Genomic DNA, 25955 nt, shown 5'->3' on the forward strand with positions numbered 1-25955 from the left:
CCGAAGCTGCACAAGTTGTCCTGCTTCCTCGTCGAGCCTGGCCTGCATCTCGCAGATTTGCTCGAGCTATGCGTCCTGACCCCCCGCAGGGACTGGGACCACAGCTAGCTCCCGAAGGATGTCAACGCGAGGCGCAGGCCTAGGGGGATCGCCATCCTCCGGCATACCAAGATGGTTGCCTTCGTCGAGACCCCCTAGATCGACGTGGAAACATTCGCGACTTGGGCCACAGTCCTCGTCGCCGAGGCTGTGGCTGCTATCGGAGCAATCGGAGAGGCAGTAGTCACATGCGGTCATGAAGTCCCGCATGGCACTGGGGTTATCGAGCCCGGAGAAATCCCAACCAGAGTCGGGCTCGTCATTTTCCTCGGAACCCGGGGGCCCGTAGGTCGAGACGGTCGTCAGCCGGTCCCAGGTTGACCACATATGATACCCCGGAAGGTTCGGATATGCCTTTATGAAAGCTTCCACCGAAGCGGGGTCGCTTGGTTGTTCGAAGCTGAATCTAAAAGGCACAGGATGAAAAACGGACGGTACCTCTTGATCGACGGATGGTGACGAAGCCGTGTCAGGGACGGACTGCACCGTCATCTCAGGTACGAGGCTAACGCCCAGCAAGTCCTTCGCGAGTGTGCTGGCGTCGTCCGTCTGCTTGGGATTGGCGTGTTGCAGGGAAATGACGCCCGTCTTCGTCTCAGACGCGAGGTCAACGCCCGACGTGTCCCCCGCTGGGGCGCCGGCGCCGTCGACTCGCTCGACAGCCGACGAGGTGCCGCCTCCTGCTTGGCCATGCCTGCCTCGCCTCCTCCTCCGTCAGCGAGGAAGGTGACGGGACAGACCCGGATGTTGCTCTTCCGTCACGCGGGGAAGACTTCGTCGATTCCGCCGCTGGCGGGCGAGCTGACGGTCGCCATTGTCGTTGTCGCGCAGCGGAGGAAGGAGTATCATGTCGTAGCTGCCGTCGAGGGACATGAACTCAAGACTCCCGAAACGGAGCATCGTCCCGGGCTGGAGAGGTCGTTGGAGACTACCCATCTGGAGCTTGATGGGAAGCTGTTCGTCAACACGCAGCAGGCCCCTACCTGGCGCGCCAACTGTCGGCGTTTCGACCCCGGGGGGTCCCTGGACCGACGAGTAAATTGTTGCTGCATGTCCCAGCCCAGATGGGTCGGCGCGAGACGGAACACAAGGGGGGAAAACAGTAAGGGGAAACTGCGGCCTCGTGTTGTTCTGCGCCCAGGGCGGATGCGCTTGCAGTAGGGGGTTACAAGCGTTCGCGAGGGAGAGAGAGAGAGAGCGAGAGCCTCGTGCGTCGGCCCGTTCTCCCGCGTGGCCACCTTCTCGTATGAGGGCCCTGGACCTTCCTTTTATAGATGTAAGGAGAGGGTCCAGGTGTACAACGGGGAGCGTAGCAATGTGCTAACGTGTCTAGCGGGGAGGAGCCAGAGCCCTGTGTACATGCCGACGTGGCTGTTGGAGAGGTGTTGCTGCCCTGTTCATCTGATGTCGTGGCCGTCGGAGGAGTGCTTGAGCCCTGTGGAAGCATAGCTGTCGGGGCTGTCGGATCCTTGCTGACGTCTCCTTGCTTCCGTAAGGGGCTGAGAACCGCCGTCGTCATGGAGCACGCAGGGTGCCATCATTACTTGTTTTACCGGGGCGAGCCAGATGGGACGCCGGTCTTGTTCCCCGTAGCCTGAGCTAGCTAGGGGTAGGGCGAGGCGGAGACCGTCTTCCGAGGTCGAGGCTGAGTCTGAGCCCTAGGGTCGGGCGAGGCGGAGTCCGTCTTCCGAGGTCAAGGTTGAGTCTGAGCCCTGGGGGTCGGGCGAGGCGGAGTTCGTCTTCTGAGGTCGAGGCTGAGTCCGAGCCCTAGGGTCGGGCGAGGCGGAGACCGTCTTCCGAGGACGAGACGGGGGGCCGAGCCCTGGGGTCGGGCGAGGCGGAGCTTCCTATGGCGCCCGAGGTTGGACTTAGCTGCTGTCGGCCTCACTCTGGCGAGTGGCACAACAGTCGAAGCAGGGCAGGCGGCGCTGTTTTCCTGTCAGGTCAGTTAGTGGAGCGGCGAAGTGACTACGATCACTGCGGCCTTGTCGACTGAGGAGCGTGCGTCGGGATAAGGTGTCAGGCAATCCTTGCATTGATTGCTCCTGCGATACTGTCGGTTGGCATGGCGATCTGGCCAAGGTTGCTTCTCCGCGAAGCCTGCCCGAGTTGGGCCTCGGGCGAGTCGAAGGTGCGCCCGTTGCTTGAGGAGACCCTCGGGCGAGGCGTGAATCTGCCTTGGTCTACTGTTCCTGCCCGAGGCTGGGCTCGAGCGAGACGAGATCGTGTCCCTTGAGTGGACAGAGCCTTGACCGGAATCGCGCTCATCAGACCTTTGCAGCTTTGTGCTGATGGGGGTTACCAGCTGAGATTAGGAGTCTTGTGGGTACCCCTAATTATGGTCCCCGACAATGTGGCTCACGGTGAAGATACCCCTTCGCCCGTGGTCTTTTTCATAAGAGCCCATGTGTTTATTTAATATACACTCGTCGTCTTGTTTTATTAAAGGAGCCCTCAAGATTAACTTTTTACATTGCAAACAAGTCCCTGAACTTTTCATATAGATCCTTGGAAGCTATTTTAGCTATTATTCAGATATAATTGAATATTTGTTAAATAACGTTGCAATTATAATTGAATATGTGTATTATATATTATTACATTTTCTTTAGTAAATGTGTAGTTTTGACGAAGAAGCGAAGTCTTATAAGGATCCTAGCGTGATGGAGTTGGCAGAAACATTAAATAATTGGCCTCAAATGAATTATTACATCACTCTTTGCAAATTTGTAAGTCAGGATTTCGTTGATTTATATAGTTAAATGGTACAAACATATAATGTTAATGTTTCATGGGTTGTAGGTTCTAATGTCATGGAGATACTCTACACGATATGCACTTTTCGTTATTAATCATGCAAACAAATCTGTGTCTGTGTTTAATTTCACACCGACGCAAAGATATAGCACTAAAAAGATTTTGGAAAGCTATTCTTCTTATTTCGAAGAAATATAAGGTCGTATACAGTGTCAAACACACTAGATGGTCACATAACATTTATATGTGGCGACATTCAATTCGATCTGATGCTCCAATCGACTTAAAAGGGTAATTACTTAAAATTATTATGTCATATATATAAATGTTATGTTTATAATTTATAATATAACAAAGTTGGTAACTTTTTCAGTCTTAATATTGGCCATTTTGCTTTGCACATTATGGCGTGGTAGGACAGTGATTTAAAAGCGCAACTTAGTATGGTGAGAATAATAGCATATATATAATTTGTAGTTGAGGGTGATATTATTTATAGCATTTTTTACAGGATGGTGTGACTCTACGCAGGAATTTATTTATTGATCTATTGGCATACGAGGGGAACACATATCGATTTAATATTCTTGAAAATATACAAGAGTACCTTAACCATATTATGGAAAAAATAAATTAAATAGACATTTATGATTATGTTTATTTTATATTTATGATTTGAATGTCTAAACTAGACGTTCGAAAGATCATTCTTAATTTTTTGCCATTAAATTTTCTTGTTAAATCTTATATAATACACTACTAGGCGAGTGCTCGTGCGTCGCAGGCCCGAGTTTCTCTTCGACATCATCCCAGATAACTCGTGGATGTCGCCCTCCATCTCATAATAGTATAACATACATTTGTATATATAAGTTATCGAATATTTTCTGTTGCAACACACGGTCACTACCTAGTAAGCAGTAGAGATTTAGAGAGTGAAATTTAGAAAATAAACTCTTAGATATTCTATTACCCATATGGAGGTGTTTGAATGCACTAGAAATAATAGTTATCTAATTAGCTGATGGCATCCAAACAAGCTAGCTAATAGTTTTAGTAAATTAGCTAATATCTCGTTTGGATGTAGATATTGGAGTTCAGAATTGGGAATTAGAATCAACTTTTTGTTTGATTGCACATGGAATTGAGATTTGAATTAGAGCCCAATTTTCCAGAATTTGACTATAACTAGAAACCCCTCTCCCAAAACAAAGCCCCACCTCTCGGTATTGCGTGGAATTAGACCCCACAATTCCAAACTTCAATTTAGTGGTATTAAAAAAATGAAATTACATCTCATTTTGATACCATACTTGATTTGGTATTCAACACAATTAAATTCCATCATCTCTAATATCGACATCCAATGGAAGCACGATAGTTAGGCCCTGTTTCAATCCTACTAGATAAACTCTAACAGCTTTTTAGCTACTTTTAGCCATTTAGTGATCTAAACAGGAGAGCTAATGATGGTATGATAAAATTTAGCACCTATTATCTTATAAGCTACTTGTTAAAAGTAGCTAAACGTGGGCCAGAGAACCCTATTTTCCAACCATACCCTCCAACCTCATTCTCTCTCTCCGCATTAGGGGCATATGTGTCTTTTTATTCCAATGTGCTAAACTTTATTAGAGTAGTCCAAACACCCGAAGGAGCTAATCTTTAGCACTTCAATTTATATGGCTAAAGTTTAGCTGGAAGCTAAAAATTATCATGTGAGATTTAAACAGGGTCTTAGTTAGATATTTGGTAGCTAGCTAATTGTGTTATCAATTTTTTAGTTAATAACTATTGGATCTAGTGTATTAAACACCCGTAAGCTTGGCTCTGGCTCAAAATCCAGTCTTAGAATCGATAAAATGAAAAAAGTTGGGAAAGAAACCCAGAACCCTTTCCCCCCAACCTAGCCGGCACCCACCAATGGCGAGGCCGCCGCCTGCGGCGCCCGCCCCGGTGAGGCTTCGTCTGCTTTTCGAAAACAGTCGCCTCCTCCAGCGTGTACAGAGGGATGAAGGCCTTCGGCGCTGCTGGCTTCTCCTTAGCCCGGAGCTCGACACCGTCGCCGACCTTGCCGCTCATGTCGCAGCCCGTTTCCGCCTCCGCCGCACCTGCCCGCGCGGCGTTGTGCTCTCGGTATGTCGCCTGTTCATCTCCCCTCCTTCATTGTTCCCGTTTCTCTCTTTTATCCATCCCCACTTATGCATGGGATCCTTCCCCACTCCGAAACCTGATTAGTTCATCATTGCGGTTTCTCTCCAAAATCGATGGTTTCGTACCACAATGTTTGATGGTTGTCCGTGTGGACCATTAATGCTTCATTCCTGATTTTCCTTCCATTTTTTTGTTATTTATATCTATATTCTTTACAAATACAAGCTTTGTGCATAAATTATGAATGAATGGTCTCTTGTGTGCAGATGGACGGGTTTACCTTGCCACCATTCGAGTCAACCTGCATCTTCAGGGATAACGATATTATAAGGTAACTGTTGCCTTTGGTGAACTATTCTGGTCTTTCCATATCTTTTCTCATTCCTTTTTCCCACTATATTATTACCTTGATATTTCAGTACTTGGCTTAGAGGAAAGGTTGGGGTGTGGTATTGTGTCTACCCAGAGATTTATGTGAAATGCACTGTGCATGTGGGCTTCAAGCCCAGACAAGTTTGGCTTTGATGCGCATCCTCAGGTGTCTGATTTCGGTAGCCTGAGGTGCAGATCGATGCCTGCGAATCTATTTGCCTGAGTGCTCCAGGGTGCTAGGTTTCATTACCACGATTCTGTACCATTCACATCTTGGTAAATAAGTAACCAAACAGATATAAACGCTAGTGAATCTATTACTCCCTCCATTCTGGTATGTAAGGACTAAGGCGTAATCACTTTTTATTTTAGTCCCATAATATAAGGTACTCCCTCTCTATACGTGCGCACATCAATGCGGTAGTATAGAGAGAACTAAATACATTTCTTGGTCGTTGAACCAGAGATAGTTATGTCTTATATACTAGGGTGGAGGGAGTATGTCCCAGAATAATAGTTGCTTGGAAAATGAGGGACATCCATATGGCAAGCAATATTGTACATCGGATCATATGCTTAAAATCTACGTTATCACCTATAGCTCTGTTTTGGCTCCATTAGCTGCTAATAGTTAGCTTAGCTAGCTAGCTAGCTAGCTAACTATAAGCTGGTTTGGCTGAACTAGTGAGATAGTTGTTAGTTGTGTATTTAGCTAACAATTAGCTAGATTATTAACTGGACCCCTTTGGATCCAAAGGAGCTAATTATTAGGAGCTAACTATTAGCTCTATGGATTCAAACAGGGGCTTACATGAAGCCCACCTACTTGTACGGAAATGGTAGTAGGGTTGTCGAACCATTGTAGCGAGCGAGGTGCTGAGGTATGTTGATGGCGATTGTGTGTTAAAGTCGATGGCGAAGAAGAAAATGGCTTATTGGGAAGAGGGGATAGTATAGTAGGAGCTTAGGAGGTTTGATTGATTTCATTCTTGGCTATTATCTTGCATTCCGTCATTACTTGTAATGTGAGTCATTGTGTATTATAGAAGAGCAGATAATGTTTAGTGGTAACATAGAATTGCAGTATCGAATGAGTGATGGTATATTTGAATTAGCAATACTGTCTTGGCTTATAAAAAAGGTTACACTGAAAGGCCCTGTTACTTTTTAGCTAACAGAAAAATCCTCCCTTATATTTGATTTAATATTTCTTTGCATCATGCATCTCTTTAATACAGAGCAGTGGGCTACTTCTCACAGAAGTGATGACAACAATCCCCAATTTTCTTTTGTATTGCTAGGGTTAAACAAAAATCCTGCAGGAAGCAGGTAGGGCACAATGATGTGCACTGTATTCGAGATCATGATATAATAGAGAAGATGCCGCTTCCAGTTGATGACAAAATCCTTGCCATCCAGGATCAAAGGGATGGCCGTAAACACCAAGAAGAAGAGGCACATGATGATCACCAGCTTGAAGAAAATGTCACTGCTAGCCATAGCATAGAAAACAATGGTACAAGCTCTAAGAGGAAGTGGAACGATGGGGTTGCAGAAATACCTGAGAGCTCAAAGTATGCTTCTATATGTTTGTTGTAGAATTAGCATTTTTCTTTTCCAACTATGGAATATCACCTTGGTCGGATACTCGGATGTCTTCTCCATTTTTCTGGTTTAATGGGTTATATGAGTTTTTGAATCCCCCAAACCAGCTTTGCCCACCCAAATAATCTGACTTACAGTCTTATGAAAGTTTCCTGTTAGAATCATGAAGCAATTATTGATGTCTGAGCCTATGTTCTGTTAAGTGATATGTCTCCTTTTTTGTGCTTTGATGCAGGGGAAAAAGGCCGAAGGTGAAAAATTCTGGAAAACATATAGATTGCAGCAAGGAAGAACAGCGTGGATCTAAAAAGTTGAAGTTGTCAGTTATTGATATTGAAGATAAGAAAGCAACTCTAAATCATGAAACTACCACTACCTTGGTGGATCAGCAAAAAGCAGAGGGGTATTATCTCAAGGCATATGCTAGTTACTGCTTTTAAATTTTAAGGCACTTTGGTTTGAGAAATAGTTCTAGTTTTGTTCCCAATGACCATAACCAATTTGAATTGTATTCCCGTGCTGTTTACCTTTATGTTGTTATGTCATGTACGGTAAGCCGTACACAAGGCACAGGCGCGCACGCGACATCCGGCGGGCAGCAGAGCGCGCCAAAAGTGCAGCAGCGCCACAGATGGCAGGCACTCAAGTTTAGGAAAGCAGCAGCCACTTATGGCAAGGGATAAATAGGAAAGTATCAATTTAGCTCTTATGGCAAGGAATAAGTAGGAAAGTAGCAATTTGGCACTTATGGCAAGGAATAAGTAGGAAAGTAGTATTTTGGCAGGGAGGATAATTAGGGAGCTTGCTCCATTTGTGTGGCCGCCGGCCCTATATATCCCCAGGTGCGCAGCACTGTTGAGGGCAATAAAGTATCAAGTCATTTCCCACCTCTCTCTCTCAAGCCTGCGGTTAGGAGGAATACTCCTACCGGAGAAGACGGCCGAAGGCTACGAGTTACGTAGCCGAGGCCCGACGAGTCAAGGGTTCGACGCTCTTGACAGCTTGGTATCCCGAGTCCGGAGATCCTTGCCTCACCTAGTCCCGCCCACCGATCCACTCACCACACCACCATCCCCGACCACGCCCACTAGCGGTTCGCCATCCTCCATCCACATGGCCGAGCCCACTTTAGCCGACGTCATCGAGATGATGAAGGCCATGCAGGCCGACATCACCAGGCTGAAGGAGAAGTCCGATTCCTCCTCCTCAAGCGGCGCCCAGCCCGAGCGTCATCGCGACATCGATCGCCCGCCAAGGTTCCAGAAATGGGACTTTCCACGGTTTGATGGCAAGACCGATCCACTCCTCTTCATCAACAAATGTGAGTCGTATTTTCGACAGCAGCGTACGATGGTGGAGGAGCAAGTGTGGATGGCCTCGTATAACCTCGAGGGCATCGCACAGCACTGGTACATACAACTACAGGAAGACGAGGGCACCCCATCCTGGAGCAGATTCAGGGAACTGCTCAACCTGCGCTTCGGGCCAGCCCTCCGTTCAGCGCCGTTCTTCGAGCTCACCGAGTGCCGACGCACCGGCACGGTCGAGGAGTACTCCAACCGATTCCAGGAGCTCCTACCCCGTGCTGGCAGGATGGCGGAGGAGCAACGCGTCCAACTCTACACCGGCGGCCTGCTGCCACCGCTCAGCCACGCAGTACGGATACTCAACCCCGGCAACCTCAACACTGCTATGAGCCTAGCGCGGCAGGTGGAGCAGATGGAGCTAGCCAAGATCCCGGCACCAGCCAAGACAGTGCCGCGCGGCATCCTACCGCCGCCACCACCGCGGCCAGCGACCCAGGCGCTACCGGCGCCACAGGCCCCCTTGGCGCTGCCAGCACCGCCACTGGGCGCAGCAACGGGCCGTGGCGACGGCTCCAGGCGCTTATCTCCAGAGGAGATGGCGGATCGGCGCCGCCAAGGCCTGTGTTTTAATTGTAACGAGAAATATTCTCGTGGCCACAACCGTTTTTGCAGGCGCATTTTCTTCTTGGATGGCGTCGAAATTGAGGAGGCCGAGGCGGAAACGGGTGCCGCGGAGACCGACGCTCCCTGTTTCTCCCTCCAGGCCGTGGCCGGGGTCGCGCCAGGGGACACCATGCAGATCGCCGTCACCCTCGGTTCGGTCTCCCTGGTGGCACTGCTCGACTCGGGAAGCACCCACAATTTTATATCCGCAGCGGCGGCGCACCAGTCGGGCATCCCCATCCAGCGCCGACCCCGCCTCACGGCCATGGTGGCCAATGGCGAACAGATCACCTGCGCGGGCGTCCTTCGCAATGCGCCGCTCCACGTCAAGGGCGAAATCTACCCGGCTGACCTCTTCGTCATGCCATTGGCCGGGTACGACGTCGTCCTCGGCACACGATGGCTTGGGGCATTGGGGCCAATCGTGTGGAACCTCGCCAATCGCCGCATGACGTTCCAGCGCCAGGGGCGCTCCATCTTTTGGACGGGCACGCCCAGCCCCAAGGAGCCCGCGCTGTGCGCCACCAACGGGACGGACGCCCTACTGGAGGCCCTTCTCGCCTCGTTCGGGGGGCTCTTCGCAGCTCCGATGGGTTTGCCCCCCAAGCGCGCCCACGATCATCGCATCCTCCTCAAGCCCGATGCGTCACCGGTGGCTGTCCGGCCGTACCGCTACCCGGCTGCCCACAAGGACGAGCTGGAGCGGCAGTGCAACGCCATGATTGACCAGGGGATCGTGCGACGCAGCGACTCCCCATTCTCATCGCCCGTGCTCCTGGTCAAGAAGCCCGATGGCTCGTGGCGCTTCTGCGTCGACTACCGGGCCCTGAACGCCCTCACCATCAAAGACGCGTTCCCCATCCCGGTCGTGGAGGAGCTTCTCGACGAGCTCCACGGCGCCAAATTCTTCACCAAACTGGATCTACGGTCGGGCTATCACCAGGTCCGGATGCGGCCAGAAGACGTGCACAAGACCGCGTTCCGCACACACGATGGCTTGTACGAGTTCCTCGTGATGGCGTTCGGGCTCTGCAACGCCCCCGCCACGTTCCAGGCACTGATGAATGACGTGCTCCGGCCATTCCTCCGAAGGTTCGTCCTGGTATTCTTTGATGACATCCTAATTTACAGCAGCACGTGGGCCGATCACCTCCGCCATCTACGGGCCGTCCTCGATGAGCTACAACGCCATCAGTTGTTCATCAAGCGTTCGAAGTGTTCTTTCGGAGCACCATCTGTCGCCTACCTCGGCCACATCATCTCGGGCTCTCGGCCGCAGGGGTGGCTATGGACCCAGCCAAGGTGGCTGCCATTCACGACTGGCCGCCGCCGCGCACGGTCCGGGCCGTTCGAGGGTTCCTCGGCCTCACCGGGTACTACCGCCGCTTCGTCCACAACTACGGCACGGTGGCTGCCCCCTTAACGGCCCTCCTCAAAAAGGATGGCTTCGTCTGGGATGACGCGGCCATGGCTGCCTTTACGGCGCTCAAGGCAGCCGTGTCGTCCGCCCCTGTCCTCGCCATGCCAGACTTCGGCAAGCGGTTCGTGGTGGAGTGCGATGCGTCCTCCGCAGGTTTCGGTGGGGTGCTCGTCCAGGAGGGACACCCGGTCGCGTTCTTCAGCCGACCTATTGCACCCCGCCACCGCGACCTCGCCGCCTACGAGCGCGAACTTATCGGCCTGGTCCAGGCCGTCCGGCACTGGCGGCCGTACCTATGGGGACGGCACTTCATCGTCAAGACGGATCACTTCAGTCTCAAGTATCTCCTCGACCAGCGGTTGGCCACGATTCCCCAACACCATTGGGTGGGCAAACTTCTGGGAGTCGACTTTACGGTCGAATACCGCTCGGGCGCCACGAACACCGTCGCCGACGCACTATCCAGGAGGGACCCCGACGAGGGCACGCTGATGGCCATTTCAGCACCCCGTTTCGACTTCATCGAGCGCCTGCGCCAGGCACAGGCTACGGATCCGGCCCTCGTCGCCATCTACGAAGAGATCCGCGCAGGCACGCGCGCAGCACCATGGTCCATCATCGGTGGGATGGTCGCCATGGAGGGGCGCCTCTATATCCCAGCCACTTCACCCCTACTACGGGAGATCGTGGCCACTGTACACGATGACGGCCACGAAGGCGTCCACCGCACCCTGCATCGACTACGGCGCGACTTTCATTTTCCCAACATGCGTCGTATTGTGCAGGAATTCGTCAGGGCGTGCGGAACGTGCCAAACATACAAGTCAGATCACCTACGTCCGGCTGGTCTCCTACAACCCCTGCCAATCCCAGATGGGGTGTGGTCGGACATCGGCATAGACTTCATCGAAGCTCTGCCCCGCGTGCAAGGCAAGACGGTCATTCTCACCGTCGTCGACCGTTTCAGCAAGTACTGCCACTTCATCCCGCTGGCGCACCCATACACGGCGGAGCCAGGCGACCCACCGACCATCCGGTCCTACGAGCCGGGTGACGCACGCGTGCCCGCGGTGGCGCAGGAGATGGACGAACGGGCCGCCTTCCTCGACGACGTTCGCTACCGTCTCCATCAGGCGCAAGTATCCCAGAAACGCGCCTACGATCAACATCACAGGCAGGTCGTCTACAACGTCGGTGACTGGGCCCTTCTTCGTCTCCGTCAACGACCATCGGCATCCCTGCCACGTTCCACCACAGGCAAGTTGAAGCCCCGTTATGTCGGCCCCTACCGTGTCAAGGAGATCATCAACGAGGCGGCCGTACGCCTACAGCTTCCATCCGACGCCAAAATCCACGACGTCTTCCATGTGGGCATCCTTAAGAAGTTCGTTGGGGCGCCACCAACGGAACCACCTGCGCTCCCGGCCACACTCAACGGCGCAGTGGTGTCCACACCTTCCCGTGTCTTGGCGGGTCGCCTGGCTCGCGGCATTCGGCAAATTTTGATACAGTGGCACGGTGAACCAGTGACGTCTGCGACCTGGGAGGATTTCGAGGATTTCCGGGCAACCTTCCCCACTTTCCAGCTCGAGGACGAGCTGACTTTCGAGGCCGGGAGAGATGTCATGTACGGTAAGCCGTACACAAGGCGCAGGCGCGCACGCGACATCCGGCGGGCAGCAGAGCGCGCCAAAAGTGCAGCAGCGCCACAGATGGCAGGCACTCAAGTTTAGGAAAGCAGCAGCCACTTATGGCAAGGGATAAATAGGAAAGTATCAATTTAGCTCTTATGGCAAGGAATAAGTAGGAAAGTAGCAATTTGGCACTTATGGCAAGGAATAAGTAGGAAAGTAGTATTTTGGCAGGGAGGATAATTAGGGAGCTTGCTCCATTTGTGTGGCCGTCGGCCCTATATATCCCCAGGTGCGCAGCACTGTTGAGGGCAATAAAGTATCAAGTCATTTCCCACCTCTCTCTCTCAAGCCTGCGGTTAGGAGGAATACTCCTACCGGAGAAGACGGCCGAAGGCTACGAGTTACGTAGCCGAGGCCCGACGAGTCAAGGGTTCGACGCTCTTGACATGTTATGTGTTGTTTTTAAAACATGTAGCAATTTGTTTGTAGCGAGTTTAACCCTAGTCCCTACTAATATAAAGGAGTTTCTCCATGCGTCTTTGGTAATTTTGAGAACCCTCCTCAATTTTTCTTCATTCAACCCGTGGTTCTCTGCTCCGCTTGCCTTGTGCCGATCTGTCGTTCCCCTTCCTATCTCCTCCCAGTGCCTCCTTCTCTCGCCCTCTTCTTGCAGGATTGAGAGCACCTAGAGGGGGTGGGGGTGAATAGGTGATCCTGCAAAATATGACTTAAGACACACAAACTTGGTCTAAAAGTTAGAGTTAGTGCAAATTAAACCAAGTTTGAGAGGAGAGAAGAGAGAGGTTCCCTTCACTTGATTGCTCTATCAAGATATGAATTAGACTTAGAGCAATATCACAAGTGAGAATAGAGAACTTTAGGAAGATGGAAAATCACAGTAAAGTAATTGACACAAGAGACACGACGATTTTTATCCCGTAGTTTGGTCAAGCGTAATATGCTTGCCTACTGCACGTTGTGGTGTCCCAATGGACGAGTGTTGCACTCAACCCCTCTCAAGTGATCCAAGATCAAACTTGAGTACCACAGTTCTTCCTTATATCTCAAAATCCTGTTTGTGAGGAATCTCTAGAATCTGGAGTCTCTCACAGCCTTACACAATGATCACAATCAAAACCGGAGTAAGGAAGGGAGAGATAACACACACAAGAGCAAATCACAACAACACACACAAGAGATGCAATGACAAGAGCGCAAGAACAGACTGACGGAGTTAGAACTCAAAAATAGCGCTCAAATACCTCTAGAATCACTTGGAGGCGTGGTGTTGTGCAACTCTTGAGGTGCTTGGTACTGCTCCAAGGCGCCTAGGGGTCCCTTTTATAGCCCCAAGTGGCCTAGGAGCCATTGGCTTCTCCAAATGGAAGCCACAAACTTGCCTTGTCTGCGGGCGCACCGGACAGTCCGACAGTAACGGTCGGCTGACGATCTGATTGTTCCGGGCGCAGCACCGGACAGTCCGGTGTGCACCGGACACCCGCCATGTCAGCTAGCCGTTGGCGCGCGTTGGGGGGGGGCAACCGTTGGAGCCGATGTCCGGTGCACCGGTAGTGCACTGTTCACTGTCCGGTGAATTTTATAATTAAAATTCCCGAGACCAGCGAGTTCGTCCGTACGCGGCACTGGACAGTCCGGTGGGTCCCAGACTGGCCTCCAACTTCTTTTGACTCTTCTTGAGAGGTTCCCTAGCACTTAGACAAACATAGTTAGCACATAAAACAATTGACTAAGTGTTGGGACCATACCTTTTTCACTCATTTCCTCTAGGATTTGTAATATACCTCAACCAAGCCTAAAAAGCACTTTTCTTGCAAAACTGAGTTAGTAGCCAAAACAAAGTGCTAGAAATATATAGTAGGGTATGTGTAACTTATCCAAACACTTAAACCTCATGTTTATGTTGGTTTGCTCAAAGTTGCACTTTTGGCCCTCCAATTCAACTCATTTGGAATTGGTGTCTTCAATTTGCCTTTTCTAAACCTGTGCTCATGCTCATATAAATGGAGTTAGCTCAAGGTGGTGTGTTGAGCATTTAATCACCAAAACAACTAGAAATGGCCCAAGGGCACATTTCCCTTTCAAGGATACGATCGCCATGGCCCTCCTCGGCGGTGATCTCGAATGCGGTCTCAGTCTTCCTAGCCATGTCGCGCACCATGGCCGTGCTGGCCACACCGTGCGATACGAGACCCGCGACCGCCTCGTTGTCGTGCCACGCCACGACGTGGAGTGCGGTGGCACCGTCGTGCCGCACCTTGCGTTGGCCCTCGCACCCCCCGTTAGAAGCGCCTTGACTGTGTCTTGCTGCCCCGCCTCCGCCTCTACCCGTAGAGGAGTCTTGTCGTCCCTCCTTGCCACGTCGATACATGTTAAAGAAGACAAAAAGGACGCAGATGTGGACGAGGCGGGAGAAGCAGAGGCGGGCTTGCCAAGAAGTAGCTTCATGATGTCATTGTGGCTGGCGGCAGTGGCCACGTGGATGGCGTTGGAGCCGACGGGCATCGCGCCGTTGGCGAGGAGCTGAACGATGAGGCACTCGCCAGAGGCGGTGGCGGTCTCGAGGGGTGTCCGACTATGACTCGGTTTGTTAGCATCGACACCGTACTCAAGTAGCACCTGAACGATGTCGGCACGGCCCAGACTGGCGGCTAGGTCGAACAGTGTGTGGCCAGACTCGTTCGTGGCGTCCACAGCATGCCACTCGGGCTCATTGAGCGCCTCGACCGTGCCGACCTCAACAAGCCACGCGGCCATGGATGTTCCCACGAAGCTCGCCCTGATTCTCCTGTCCACGAACACCTGCTTCCTCCTCGCAGAGAACCATTTCGGGTTGATCGAGTCCAGTGCCTTCACAGGCTCCTTCACCGCGACGTCGGGCGCGACCACGATGTGTAGCAGACACGCGTCCTCGTCCTAGCTCGCTCCTGACCTGTTGGGCTTCTATGGAGGCGCGGAGGCCAGGTACAACACCTCCATGGTGAGCGCCGTGAGCAGCGCCATGGGCTTCTATGTGGGCGAACCACTAAGCGCCCACACACCACTGGGCAATGGCTACAGCCTGAATGCCACCGACATGGTGTGCATCACATTCCTCAGCATCAGCTCCCCCCTCGCCTGCCTCCTGGGCTCCACTCGAACCATCACCTCGTTCACGGCTCAGGTATGACCAACCGATCCATGCCGTCCTGCTTTGTTGTCTTCTTGTCTTCTCACGCCAAAGCTTGCCGAGCGAGAGTCCCAACAGCTGAGCAAAGTGCCCGGACATCTGCGCCAACGTCATCACCAGCTACTCTCCCACCATCCTTTGCATCTAGCAAGGTAACTGGTGGTGATATAAATCATGGGATTCTGGGATATCGCGTCTGTTATACTCAATTGATTGGTAGGAAAGCGCAAGTAACTGCTGATTTTGTGTGTTTTCTTGTTAGATGTAAGTAGCTAATGGTTACAACAGGAATATGTCGACTTATGATTGCAACTAAAATATGTTGACTTATCTTCAGGTTAATAGTTTGTTGGGTTGGTTACTTCCTACTTTGTTCCAGTGGCTCTCCTTTAATGTTTTCTTTCTTCTAAATTCTGGTTCAAAACTTGATATTTCTGTTTTTGAAATGCAAATTAGTAGCAAGTTTCCAGCACCAGAAACATGTGGCGATACACTTTGTTGGTTATACTTGTATCTACAAGATCCTTGATTGTAACTGTTTTAATATAAACACGGTTTTAATGGAAAGCCACGCCAACATAATATATTTTTATCTTGCAAATCACATAGTTGATCTCAGTGACACACTGGTACTTTTATCATGATTTTGCATTGTATTTGATTCTATTTTGATCATCAACCTTGTTAATCTTAAGAACAATTCGATAAACCACAGTATTGTTCAAAAAATTGGCATAACAATAAGTAAAATTTGTGTAAATTAGAATGTTGTAAATCAGTAAACCTTTTTAAATTGTGGGTCTCATGGCTTCCCAGTATAGCTTCAGAAAAGCTATTGCCTGCTATATGCAGAAGTTTAGAAATTTAGGGTTCCTGTTGTTTTTCCCGCTTCACAAGGACCGTAAAAATCTATAGATGGCTGCTTAGAACCCTGTTTATAAGTCCCTGCTTAGAACCCTGGTTCATGGGTGAACTTTGCCAAGTTCAAATTAAGACAGGTTTGACTTTTTTAGGCAGCGGCCCACTGTTATATCTGTAGCAATCCTACGCACTAGAGGCTTCTTTTTCCGCTCTAAAAAAGTGTAAAAGGTTCCAGTTTATTTCTCAAATTTGCATCGATTGCCGTGATGATTTCTTTGCTTCAAAAGTGTTTTGCGCTGTGCTCGTTAAGTATAGTGGTTGTAAGATCAGTCTTGAACCAGACATGCTCATGAAAAAAAGACAACATGCAGGATAGTCTTCAAAGTAACACAAGGTCATGTCAGGAGTGAGTGAATATGACAGGGGTGGCAAATAAAATCGCATGTGAAGTTTTTTTTGTCATTTTATTGAGTTGGAGAGTGTTTGTACATGGCGTGGTCCATAAACAAAAATGAGGATGTACTGACCACAACAAAGATCTATAAGGGCTTATATAATGTATCGGTCCTTGTTTGATCTATCATATAACTGCATGCATTGCATATTATGTTTTGTAGGAACAATAAAACCGAATTGAAATGTGAGGCAAATGTGGCAGACTACAATGCTCAAAGTGATACAAAAAAGGTATGCATGACTCATAATGCGTCTCTTGATATGTTGAGTATTTGATTCTGCTTGATCATATCTAGTTTCTTGATTGTGCGCTATGCTCACTAATTTGTATTCATGGATGGTGATTATCCTGAGATATAATCCATTGTGATGCTGATGGCTAATCTATTTTACCTCATTGCAACAGTTGTATCATGTCAACTATCTTTAATGTCTACCTTTCAATGCTATCTTTTCATGTGTGCCTTTTTTTTCTCGTATCGAGTAGTTCGGTATTTTTTTCATTCTGCTGTTTTATTTAGAAAACGAAATGCAAGCAATGGGCAGCTCCTGCCGGAGTCCTACTTTTCTGGGCTTGTCAAGCAGGTCTGCTTGATATACTGGTATAAATGGTGTCCCAAATGTGTGCATAATAGGAATTAGGAATGAACATTATATTATACTAATAATAAAACATGTTTTGGGCCTTTTTATTAGGCTTTCAATCCTTTTATATTTGTTGCCTTCATTTATATCAAAAGTTTGTTGCTAGTATGCCCTTTCTTAATCAGGGTGAAAACTAACATTGAAGGGCGGGCCTGGTGCAGTGGTAGAGCCTACCGTCTGTAACCGGAAGGTCCCGGGTTCGAGCCCCAGCCTCTGCATATTATGCGGGTAAGGCTTGACGCTTAAAGATACCCTTCCCCAGACCCCGCACAGTGCGGGAAGCCTACGGCACTGGCTACGCCCAACTGTTTGTTGGTCTGCTGGGATTAGTTCATTAAAAGAGGTTTTCACTTAGCAGAAGTACAAAATGAAGTACAACAGATGTTCTTGAAAATTGTCGGAGAAACATCAAGTCCGTCTTTGTTTTACAATTAGTTTAGTGAAACACAGTTATATTAATATTACTTTAAAAAATGTAGTGGAACTGTGTGCATGTAATCTATGAGGTAGTCGTAGTCTGCTATTGCTAACTATCCAATACCTCCAAAAAGACTGCCATAAATGTGTTTCTAATTAAGCTAATATAAAACGCGATGCCAGACAAAACTAAGTTAGTAGTCATGTGTTACTGCAATAATTCTTGAATCTGCTCTTAGCCCATGTCTTTTAACACTTAAGATGTTACCTATCTATGCACTATGCACTTCTGTTGTTCCAGAACCCTTTCACATATACTTGATTCAGGTTATCCTTTGTGGTTTTGTTTATTGTATTGGTAAGGCTAAGAATTTGGTTATCTTTTGTAGTTATGTTTATTGTATTTGTAAGGCTAAGTTTTTTCTTCTCATAGTCCTATCTTGTTCATTCCTGCATGCTGAACCCCATGTGTCCAGCTTCACTAAGATTTGATTCTGGGCTTACCTCTGTTCACAGTTGTGCCAAAATATTTTAATTTTGTTAACATATGCATCTCTCTTTGCTTTGTATTTTTTCCTTGTCAGTTGGAGAGTAGAAGTGCTCGTCGCAAGAAAATTAAAAGGCTGATGAGACAGAGAGGAAAATTACAAACAGATAAGGTATTTTTTCCTCGAACGGCGCAGGAGAGTTTTGTCCTTTTGTCAAGGAATACTGATTCATTTTGTCAATAAATACTGAAATGCACTACACTCAAAACACACACAACCCACACCGAAGTAAGTTCACTTTAATAATACCAATGGTACACAATTTCGTTGGGACAAGGTTCCAAAAAGCGCTAGGTGCTAATCAAGCGGTGACCTTCTGCCTAGAGCTTAAGTGTGCTTGGGTGTTCCTAGGCCCACGACCTAAGTGTTTTGTACCATAACACAAGTTCAGAACTCAAAGCATTCTGTCAAAAGATATTAGACAGTTTTTGGTGGACAAGGTGGGATGTGACGTGACTGGTTCTGTCCTAGTTTTCTGGGTTAGGATGATCCCATCTGTGCTTGGTTGAGGGATGGAGAGTGCGAGGATGGATGGACCGTTTTGGATTCGTTGGTTGCCGTCAATGTGGGCCGCAGATATCAGCCACCTTTTACTTCTTCCTCCCTTCCTTTGTTCGTACACACCAGCCCGCCTCCATCTGCTATGGGCGTCTCAGCCTGCCCTAGCTGCTTCCACCTGGTGGTGCACCTCCCACCCACCTGCCCATAGTGACGACGGCCCTCCTCAGCATTGACCTGTATCTGTGCTGTTCGCTGCCCCTGCCTAGGCGCCACCTCCCTACTGCGCCACTGCATTGCCCACCTGCTCCCTGTTCACATGTCTAGAGGATGCCCAATTGCCCACACAGATGGACTCAAAGAGCATCGGGAGTGGACACACGCGTCCTCTAGATTTTGAGGTACAGGGATGTTCCCCATCTGGATGGAGTTTTCTCTTTGCTGGTGTCCCCCTAGGCCCCTACATACCTTATTCCCTTAGCGAAGGAGACACTATGGTGGGGTGTCTGATGATTGGTGAAGTTGTAGGAGTTGCACATGTGGACATGCAGGGGTTGAGGTTTAGAATCTTGGTTTATGTGAAAATCTTGGTGGAAAAAATTACTGCTGTTTATGGCAAAACATTATTCTCTATTGTATTCCGGTTGTTGGATGCATTGACTTTCATGGTTTGCACTTGGGACACCATTCCAATAGCCGACCGAATGTCCCTTTTTTTTGCAATTTAGCCCTTTTGCAAAAGATTTTTACAAATATACCCTTTTTGGTTTGAATTTAGGAAATGGACCCTTACCTCGGCGCTGTGATCATTGGCGCCAAGGTTACATGGCTCGACACCAATATCTGTGGCGCCGAGGTCTCGGTCCCGTGCGCTGATCTGGCGCTTACGTGGCAGGGGTCGCCGCCGTGATTATTGGCGCTGAGCTCGGCGCCGAGGTCGGCGTCAAAGATCTTGGCGCCGTCGAGAGAACGAATGAAGAAGTACGACCGAGCTAATACATACGTAGCTCATGCCCATATAGATATATTTAGATACAATTTGTTAACGAATATTTATCTTGTGAAGATAGAACAATTTATTTTGATGAGTAGATGCAATGTTCTAGATTTAGGAAACCCTGTTTTACCTCCAAAAGAAATATATTCTCAGTTCGTGAGAACAATTTGTATTATAATATTTGTGAAAATAGAAGAGTACATCATATGCATACTACGTTAAGGTCACATGTATATCATATAATATAGAAAATAAAAGGAAAACAGAATCAAAGAAAACGAATAATTAAAATAATTATTTAGAGAAAACAAAGAACAAGAGGGGAAACAAAAAAGAATAACAAATGCTATTAAATACATAGAAAATTAAACAAACTAAAATACAATACTGAACAAAACATAAGGGAAAAATGATAAAAAGAGAACACTTCTGGGCAATGCATCTGTTGACATGAAGAGACATTAGCAGTGTGACGGCTGGGATGCAGGCACAGGCGTGCACATGCAGGTGCAGGCTAATAAATGCTAAGATACGGATCTCGTGAGCACATGCAGGCGCATGCGTGCATCACAGTTTACACACGTACCAACGCAAGCCATCGTTGCTCGGCGCCGAGATCTGTGACACTGACCTCAGAGTTGAGATTCGTGGTGCCGAGGTCGGTGTCATGACCATTGGCGCCTAGGTCGTGCCACGTAGGCGCCGGTTCAGCGAGCGGAAACGAGCTCTCGACGCCAATATAATTAGTGCCGAGACATGTTACCTCTGCATCAATGATGATGGCGCCGAGGTGAGGGTTCATTTCCTGAAATAAAACAAAAAAGACGTATTTGTTAAAGACTTTCGTGAAAAGGGCCAAAATGCAAAAAAGACGGACCGAATGCTATATTACTGTTAGGGGGTGAAAACGATCGGAAACAGTCGAAAATGATATTGTCTATACGGAAACGATTTCTGGTCGGTCGGAAATTTACCCGGTTTCATAATTAATCTAGGATGTGTTTGGTTTGAGGTCAAAGTGGGACGAGGCGGGGGCGACACCGTTCCCTCGATTTTTTGGGATCACGCCGTCACCAAAAACTACTCCGTGGTTTATCTCGCCCCTACGTGACTCTCATCCAAACACTATAGAAACTGTGGCCGCCCCCTTCCATCCCTTCATGTACATCCAACCAAACACACTCCTACTTGTTGGTGACTACAATACGTTGTTGATAGATATTTTGAAATTCAAATTTTGAAAACGGTAATTTTCGGAAACGATATTATCTTTACGAAAACGATACGATTACGAGGTCCCGATTACGGTTTTCAGCCCTAACTGTTGTGCACTTGTGCTGATCAATATATTCATGTATGTATACTGCAGAATGTGCATGAAGATTCACTAATAGCTCCTGATTTTCCATCATCAAGCAATCAAGATGGCTTGCCTGTCCCATCAAGCAATCAAAATGGATCACATGTTCATTTTTCAAGCATCAAAGCAGATGAGGAAGAATCTGATACATCGGATGAGATTGTCCCAGTTGTGGTTCGGCCTGGTCACATTCGCTTTGAACCAGCAGGTAATAACTCTACCCATAAAGAATCTCTGAACTCTGATAGTACAGGAATTTGCCAACTTCTTGGGCTGCATCATTATCTTCCATTCTTTCTTTATCTTGATAGAATTAACCTTTCCCTCTTTGTTTTTATGTTAATTCAAGTCTATGCATTACTTGGCTGGGTTTACCCCATGGTAAATCTGTTTATGGCTTGTTAGAGGGGGAAATGGAGATCAGATAGTCCTGAATGCTTGCTTGTGTATACTTTGATTAACTGCATCATGTTTCTTCATATTTGTATGTGCGCACATGCTTATATTTCCATATGCACATCTGTGGCTGTCTGGCTGATATTAATTAAGTGCAATGTTATTTGTGTTTTTGTCAATAGTTGGAAACACAAAATGTTGCTAACCCTACATTCTATTTTTCTCGAAAGCGCAAGAGAACCGCGCGAATATATATTGAATATATATTAAGAAGGAGAAAAAGGTCCAATAGGACCCCAAGATACAGATAAGGGCCCCCGCTACGGCAGCCAGTAACAAGCATAAATGAACCCATCCATGACAAAAAATACTGCTACAAAACAACACTACAGCTATCTAGCTAGCAGGGAGACCTGGGATGGGGGCAGTAAGCAAGGACACCTTCTTTGCACCAGCCAAAACCCAAAGATCGATCTCCAAACCAACACTTCTAATAGCAACAGCAACCCTACATTCTATCTTCATAACATTTTTTTCAATCCTGAATTTCATTACTTTACAACAATGGAATTACAAGAATTGTATGAAACAAAATTTAAAGGACACTAAACAACAAGCACACACATTTAAGTGCAAAGGGAGCTTAACATTTGTGGAAAACCAACCACTACTATCTGACCAACAACATGCTTTTAGACAACATGCCATGCTGAAACTATTCTGCTTCTGAACGGCATGCTTCCATAACGTTTAACACAAGTACACTTTGAGGAGGAAAAGAAAAATTATGTTCTGGCGCAAAAGATGATCATATAGGGAAGGCAACACGTAAATTTAGCAGTTCAATGAGTTTGACAATTAAAACTGGCACAAAGCAGTGTTTTTTGTTTTCTGTTGGCAAAGAAAAATACAGCACCACTGATAGCAGGTAAATTGTAAATACAATATCATAGTCACTTTCTTAACAATTCCCCTTGAGACTATCGTAAGGCCTCTAATTTTCCTACATATTGCATTACTCTGGTGTTGTGAGCTGCTGATTTGTTTGCTGTAACTGTAAGAATTATCACTATTGATAAATAACTATGTGTGCATTTGTCATGCATCTATTTCAGCTGAAATTAAGAAATAAGAAGTTTGATTTTTTGGTAGTGCCCTGTATGAAACCTATGCATTTTGGATGGAGGTTGGAAGTCTTTGCCTTCTGGCTTGGGGAAGAGTCTGTCGGTGTTATGGTTGCTAGATCGGTGAGGGAATTCGATGGTTGGAGATGCTGGTGGAGGTGGCACGGTACTGTTCATGTGTGAACAGTAGTCGCGGTTGCCAGGATGACGTGCCGAAGGTGGCATGCGACGCAGCCCATGGCGATTGGGACGCCGGTTGCCAGGACGGCGTGACGAAGGTGGCATGCGGCGCAACCCATGGAGATGGGGACGCCGGTTGCTAGGACGGTGTGACGAAGGTGACATGCGGCGCAGTCCATTGAGATGGGGACGCCGGTTGCCCGGACGATGCCGCGAAATTGGCAGCAAAAGCCATGTGATCGGATCGAAAACCCAAGCTAGCCGATACAAATATTATGGTTGCTAGATCGGTGAGGGATTGGAGAGGGAATTCGATGGTTGGAGCTGCTGGTGAAGGCGGTGTGGTACTGTTCATTCGTGAACAGTCTCGCGGTTACTGTTCATAGGGCGCCGACCGGGGGCCTCTGCCCACGGCCGAGCAACCGTTTTTTCCCTTCTAGTTCTTGCTTAATCCAAATGATGTGCCGGCTGGCCCTTTAAATAGGCCAGCCAGATCTAACAACCTTATCTAAACCTCTGACTTATCTAATCAACTAATCCTATCCTTGCTGCTTATCTAATCAAGGGGATAAAGATGCTTGCTTCCTAATCTTATCAAATATCAACTAATCCTATCCTTGTTGCTTATCTATGTTACTAACCTTGATTAGGCGAGACAATCACCCCCTCAGGTACTGTAGCATATATATAGGCAGACAAGAATATATGGGCTTTATGGGCCTTAACACCCCCTGTCAAACTCAAGGCGGAAGTGGAGGATTTGAAGCATTGAGTTTGATTAGATGAAACTGATGTTGTGCCCTAGTTTGTGCTTTTGTGAAGAAATTTGCAAGCTGTAATTCTGAGGGCACATATTGAAGATCAATGGTCTTCTGATGACAATGAGATCTAGTGAATGACACATCAACACCAATGTGTTTTGTGAGTTCACGCTTCACTGGATCATGATAAATTTGTATAGCTCTAGTGTTGTCACAGTGAAGAAGCGTAGGCGAGTCACAAGAAACGCCTAGATCAGCCAAGAGCCAACGAATCCAGATAATCTCAGCACTAGTAGTAGGCAGAGCTCGAAGTTCTGCTTCAGTACTAGTGGTACGACTGGTACTGCGCAGGTTGTACTGGTGGGAAACTGGAGGGCGGGGCGTGGTGGCTCGTCGCCTGGAAGATGGTCCAGGCCCCGTGGCTGCCCGAGAGGAGAGGCTGGTAGGTGAACAAGGGGCAGGGAGCAATAATATCTTTATTACTTCTTGCCTATCTGGCAGATTACAAAAGTCCTACTTATATAGGCCTATAGCCAATTGAAATCTCCTAACAAATAGGCTGATCTAAACAACTTGAACCAACTGAAATCTCCTAACAAATAGGCTGATCTAAACAGCTTGAATCTCTATCTTAACAAACTCCCCTATAGCAGACTTATCCCTTCAGGCGGCCTAGGACTCGCCATCCTTATCCCTTCTCTTGTATGTCTGCCCGACCATAACATCTCTCCCCGCCTTCAAGAACAGCTCGTCCTCGAGCTGATGATCTGGGTACTGGTCCTTGAACTTCTGCAGTGGTTCCCATGTAGCCTGCTCGGTAGTCATGCCTCCCCACTGGACGAGAACATGCCAAATGCCTCGCCGAAGACTGGCCTGTAGGACCTTGTCTGGTACTGGCAATAAGCGACCCTGTGCTGTTGGGGGCAATTGTGGAATCTCTGTTGGCGGAGTGCCGTGAAATGCCTTTAAGAGTCCCACATGAAAAACATCATGTAAACGAGCGCCGGCTGGGAGCTGAAGTTTGTAGGCTACTAACCCGACTCGTTCCAAAACTTGGAAAGGACCTGCATACTTTGGTGCCAGCTTGCTGTGTGCTTTGTCAACCAGGGAGCGCATTGGCCTATGTAGGAGTCGAAGCCAGACCCAGTCTCCTACCTCAAAAGTCACTTCCCGGTGATGGTTGTCATACCAACGCTTGGCATGCTGCTGTGCTTGAAGAAGGCGGTCCCGCACCTCTGCCAGGAAATTGTCTCGGTCTTGTAGCAGGTCTTCCACGGTTTGGGATTGCGCCGTGCCCTGTTGGTATGGTACCAGTGCCGGAGGCTCACGTCCGTATACCAATTTGAATGGTGTAGTCTGCAGCGCTGAGTGGAAGGATGTATTATAGCAATATTCCGCCCATGGAAGCCAGTCCAGCCAGGAACGAGGTCGATCTCCTGTGATGCATCGCAAGTACATAGCAATTGTGCGATTGACGACTTCTGATTGACCATCCGTTTGGGGGGGGTTTTGAGCTGGTTAACTGCTCTGAAACTGATGTTCCCGTAGCTGCAGGGCGAGGTGTGGACCGTGGCTGCCTCTGTCCTGCTGGCATGTGACCCCATGGCAAGCTCTGTGATCGGCGCTCGTATGCCCGTGCTGTTGCGAGTGCCGTATTGAGGTCTGGCGGATTGAGCAGCTCCACATCGATGCGAATCAGGTCAGGGAGTCCCGCAGTAAACAGCTGCACCTGCTGTTCTGGTGCTAGGGGAGCCACATGGCAGAGCAGCGCCATGAAGCGATCTTGGTAGTCTTCCACCGTCGTCCGAAAAGATAGCCGGGCCAACTCGCCGAGGGCATTCTGTCGGAGGGGAGGACCAAACCGCTGGTGGCACAAATTCTTGAAACGTGGCCAGGACAGGGAAGGCTCCTCGCGCTCCAACAGATGGTACCATTGCTGTGCTGCGCCCGTTAGGTGGTAGGAGGCTAACCAGACCTTATCTTCTTCAACCGTGCGCTGACCGCGAAAGTATTGTTCGCATCGATTGAGCCATCCGAGCGGATCCTCTTTGCCGTCGAAGAGGGACAGTTCCAGATTGTGGAATCTTGGAATATGGGGCGGCGGCGGCGCATGGTAGTCGATCGTGGAAGTGCGAGGGGGTGTGGAGAAGGTGGGCAGCGGTGAAGGTGATGGCGGAAAGTTGATCTGGTGGATGGGGACGGAGGATGTGGCCGGGGCTGCAAGGGCGGTGGTTGGCGGCGAGGTGGTTCTTGGCGGGATGCCGCCGAATCCTGGCATCCCGTACGGAAAACCTGGAGGGTTGGGAACCGACGGCGTTGAAGATGAGGCCCCTTCCATTGCAGCCATCCGAGCTGTTAGGGATGACATCTGTTGCACCATCTGACGATGGAAATCCATCATCATCCGCTTCAAATCCGCCATCTCGCTGGTCTGGACAGCCGCCGGTGGAAGATCTCCGGCTTCTGTGTCCCCGACGGTGGCTGCTGGTGACACTTCTGAGCCCGGCATCTCCG

At 48.6% G+C, this 25955-nt stretch overlaps 2 protein-coding genes and 1 pseudogene across 6 annotated transcripts in view; 2 read left to right on the top strand and 1 right to left on the bottom strand.

The window, feature by feature from the left end:
* The first annotated feature begins 4698 nt into the window (after window positions 1–4698).
* The window catches only part of LOC100384247 (uncharacterized), a 65068-nt gene continuing 43811 nt past the window's right edge, over window positions 4699–25955 (top strand). For 2 of the 5 annotated variants that reach the window (XM_020545194.1, XM_020545197.3), the window contains exons 1-7: window positions 4699–4992; window positions 5277–5341; window positions 6684–6956; window positions 7223–7390; window positions 16677–16746; window positions 18162–18236; window positions 20990–21188. In XM_020545194.1, coding sequence (XP_020400783.1) covers window positions 4780–4992; window positions 5277–5341; window positions 6684–6956; window positions 7223–7390; window positions 16677–16746; window positions 18162–18236; window positions 20990–21188 — 1063 coding nt within the window. In that variant the 5' untranslated portion in view covers window positions 4699–4779. The remainder of the gene's footprint in view (window positions 4993–5276; window positions 5342–6683; window positions 6957–7222; window positions 7391–16676; window positions 16747–18161; window positions 18237–20989; window positions 21189–25955) is intronic. The other 3 variants (NM_001176813.2, NM_001362333.2, XM_020545195.3) reach the window with 3 other exon arrangements.
* Window positions 7397–15351, top strand: LOC109943108 (uncharacterized). Its single transcript, XM_020545940.2, has one exon. The coding sequence runs from the start codon at window positions 8101–8103 to the stop codon at window positions 10378–10380; it is 2280 nt and encodes a 759-aa protein (XP_020401529.1). The 5' UTR covers window positions 7397–8100; the 3' UTR covers window positions 10381–15351.
* Window positions 14046–15211, bottom strand: LOC118473582 (protein VAPYRIN-like; annotated as a pseudogene).

Source organism: Zea mays, chromosome 10, assembly GCF_902167145.1.
Source record: "Zea mays cultivar B73 chromosome 10, Zm-B73-REFERENCE-NAM-5.0, whole genome shotgun sequence".
Lineage (NCBI taxonomy): Eukaryota > Viridiplantae > Streptophyta > Magnoliopsida > Poales > Poaceae > Zea > Zea mays.

Coding starts and splice junctions, on each gene's coding strand:
- LOC109943108 (XM_020545940.2), top strand. CDS start 8,101: ATGGCCGAGCCCACTTTAGCCGACGTCATCGAGATGATGAAGGCCATG.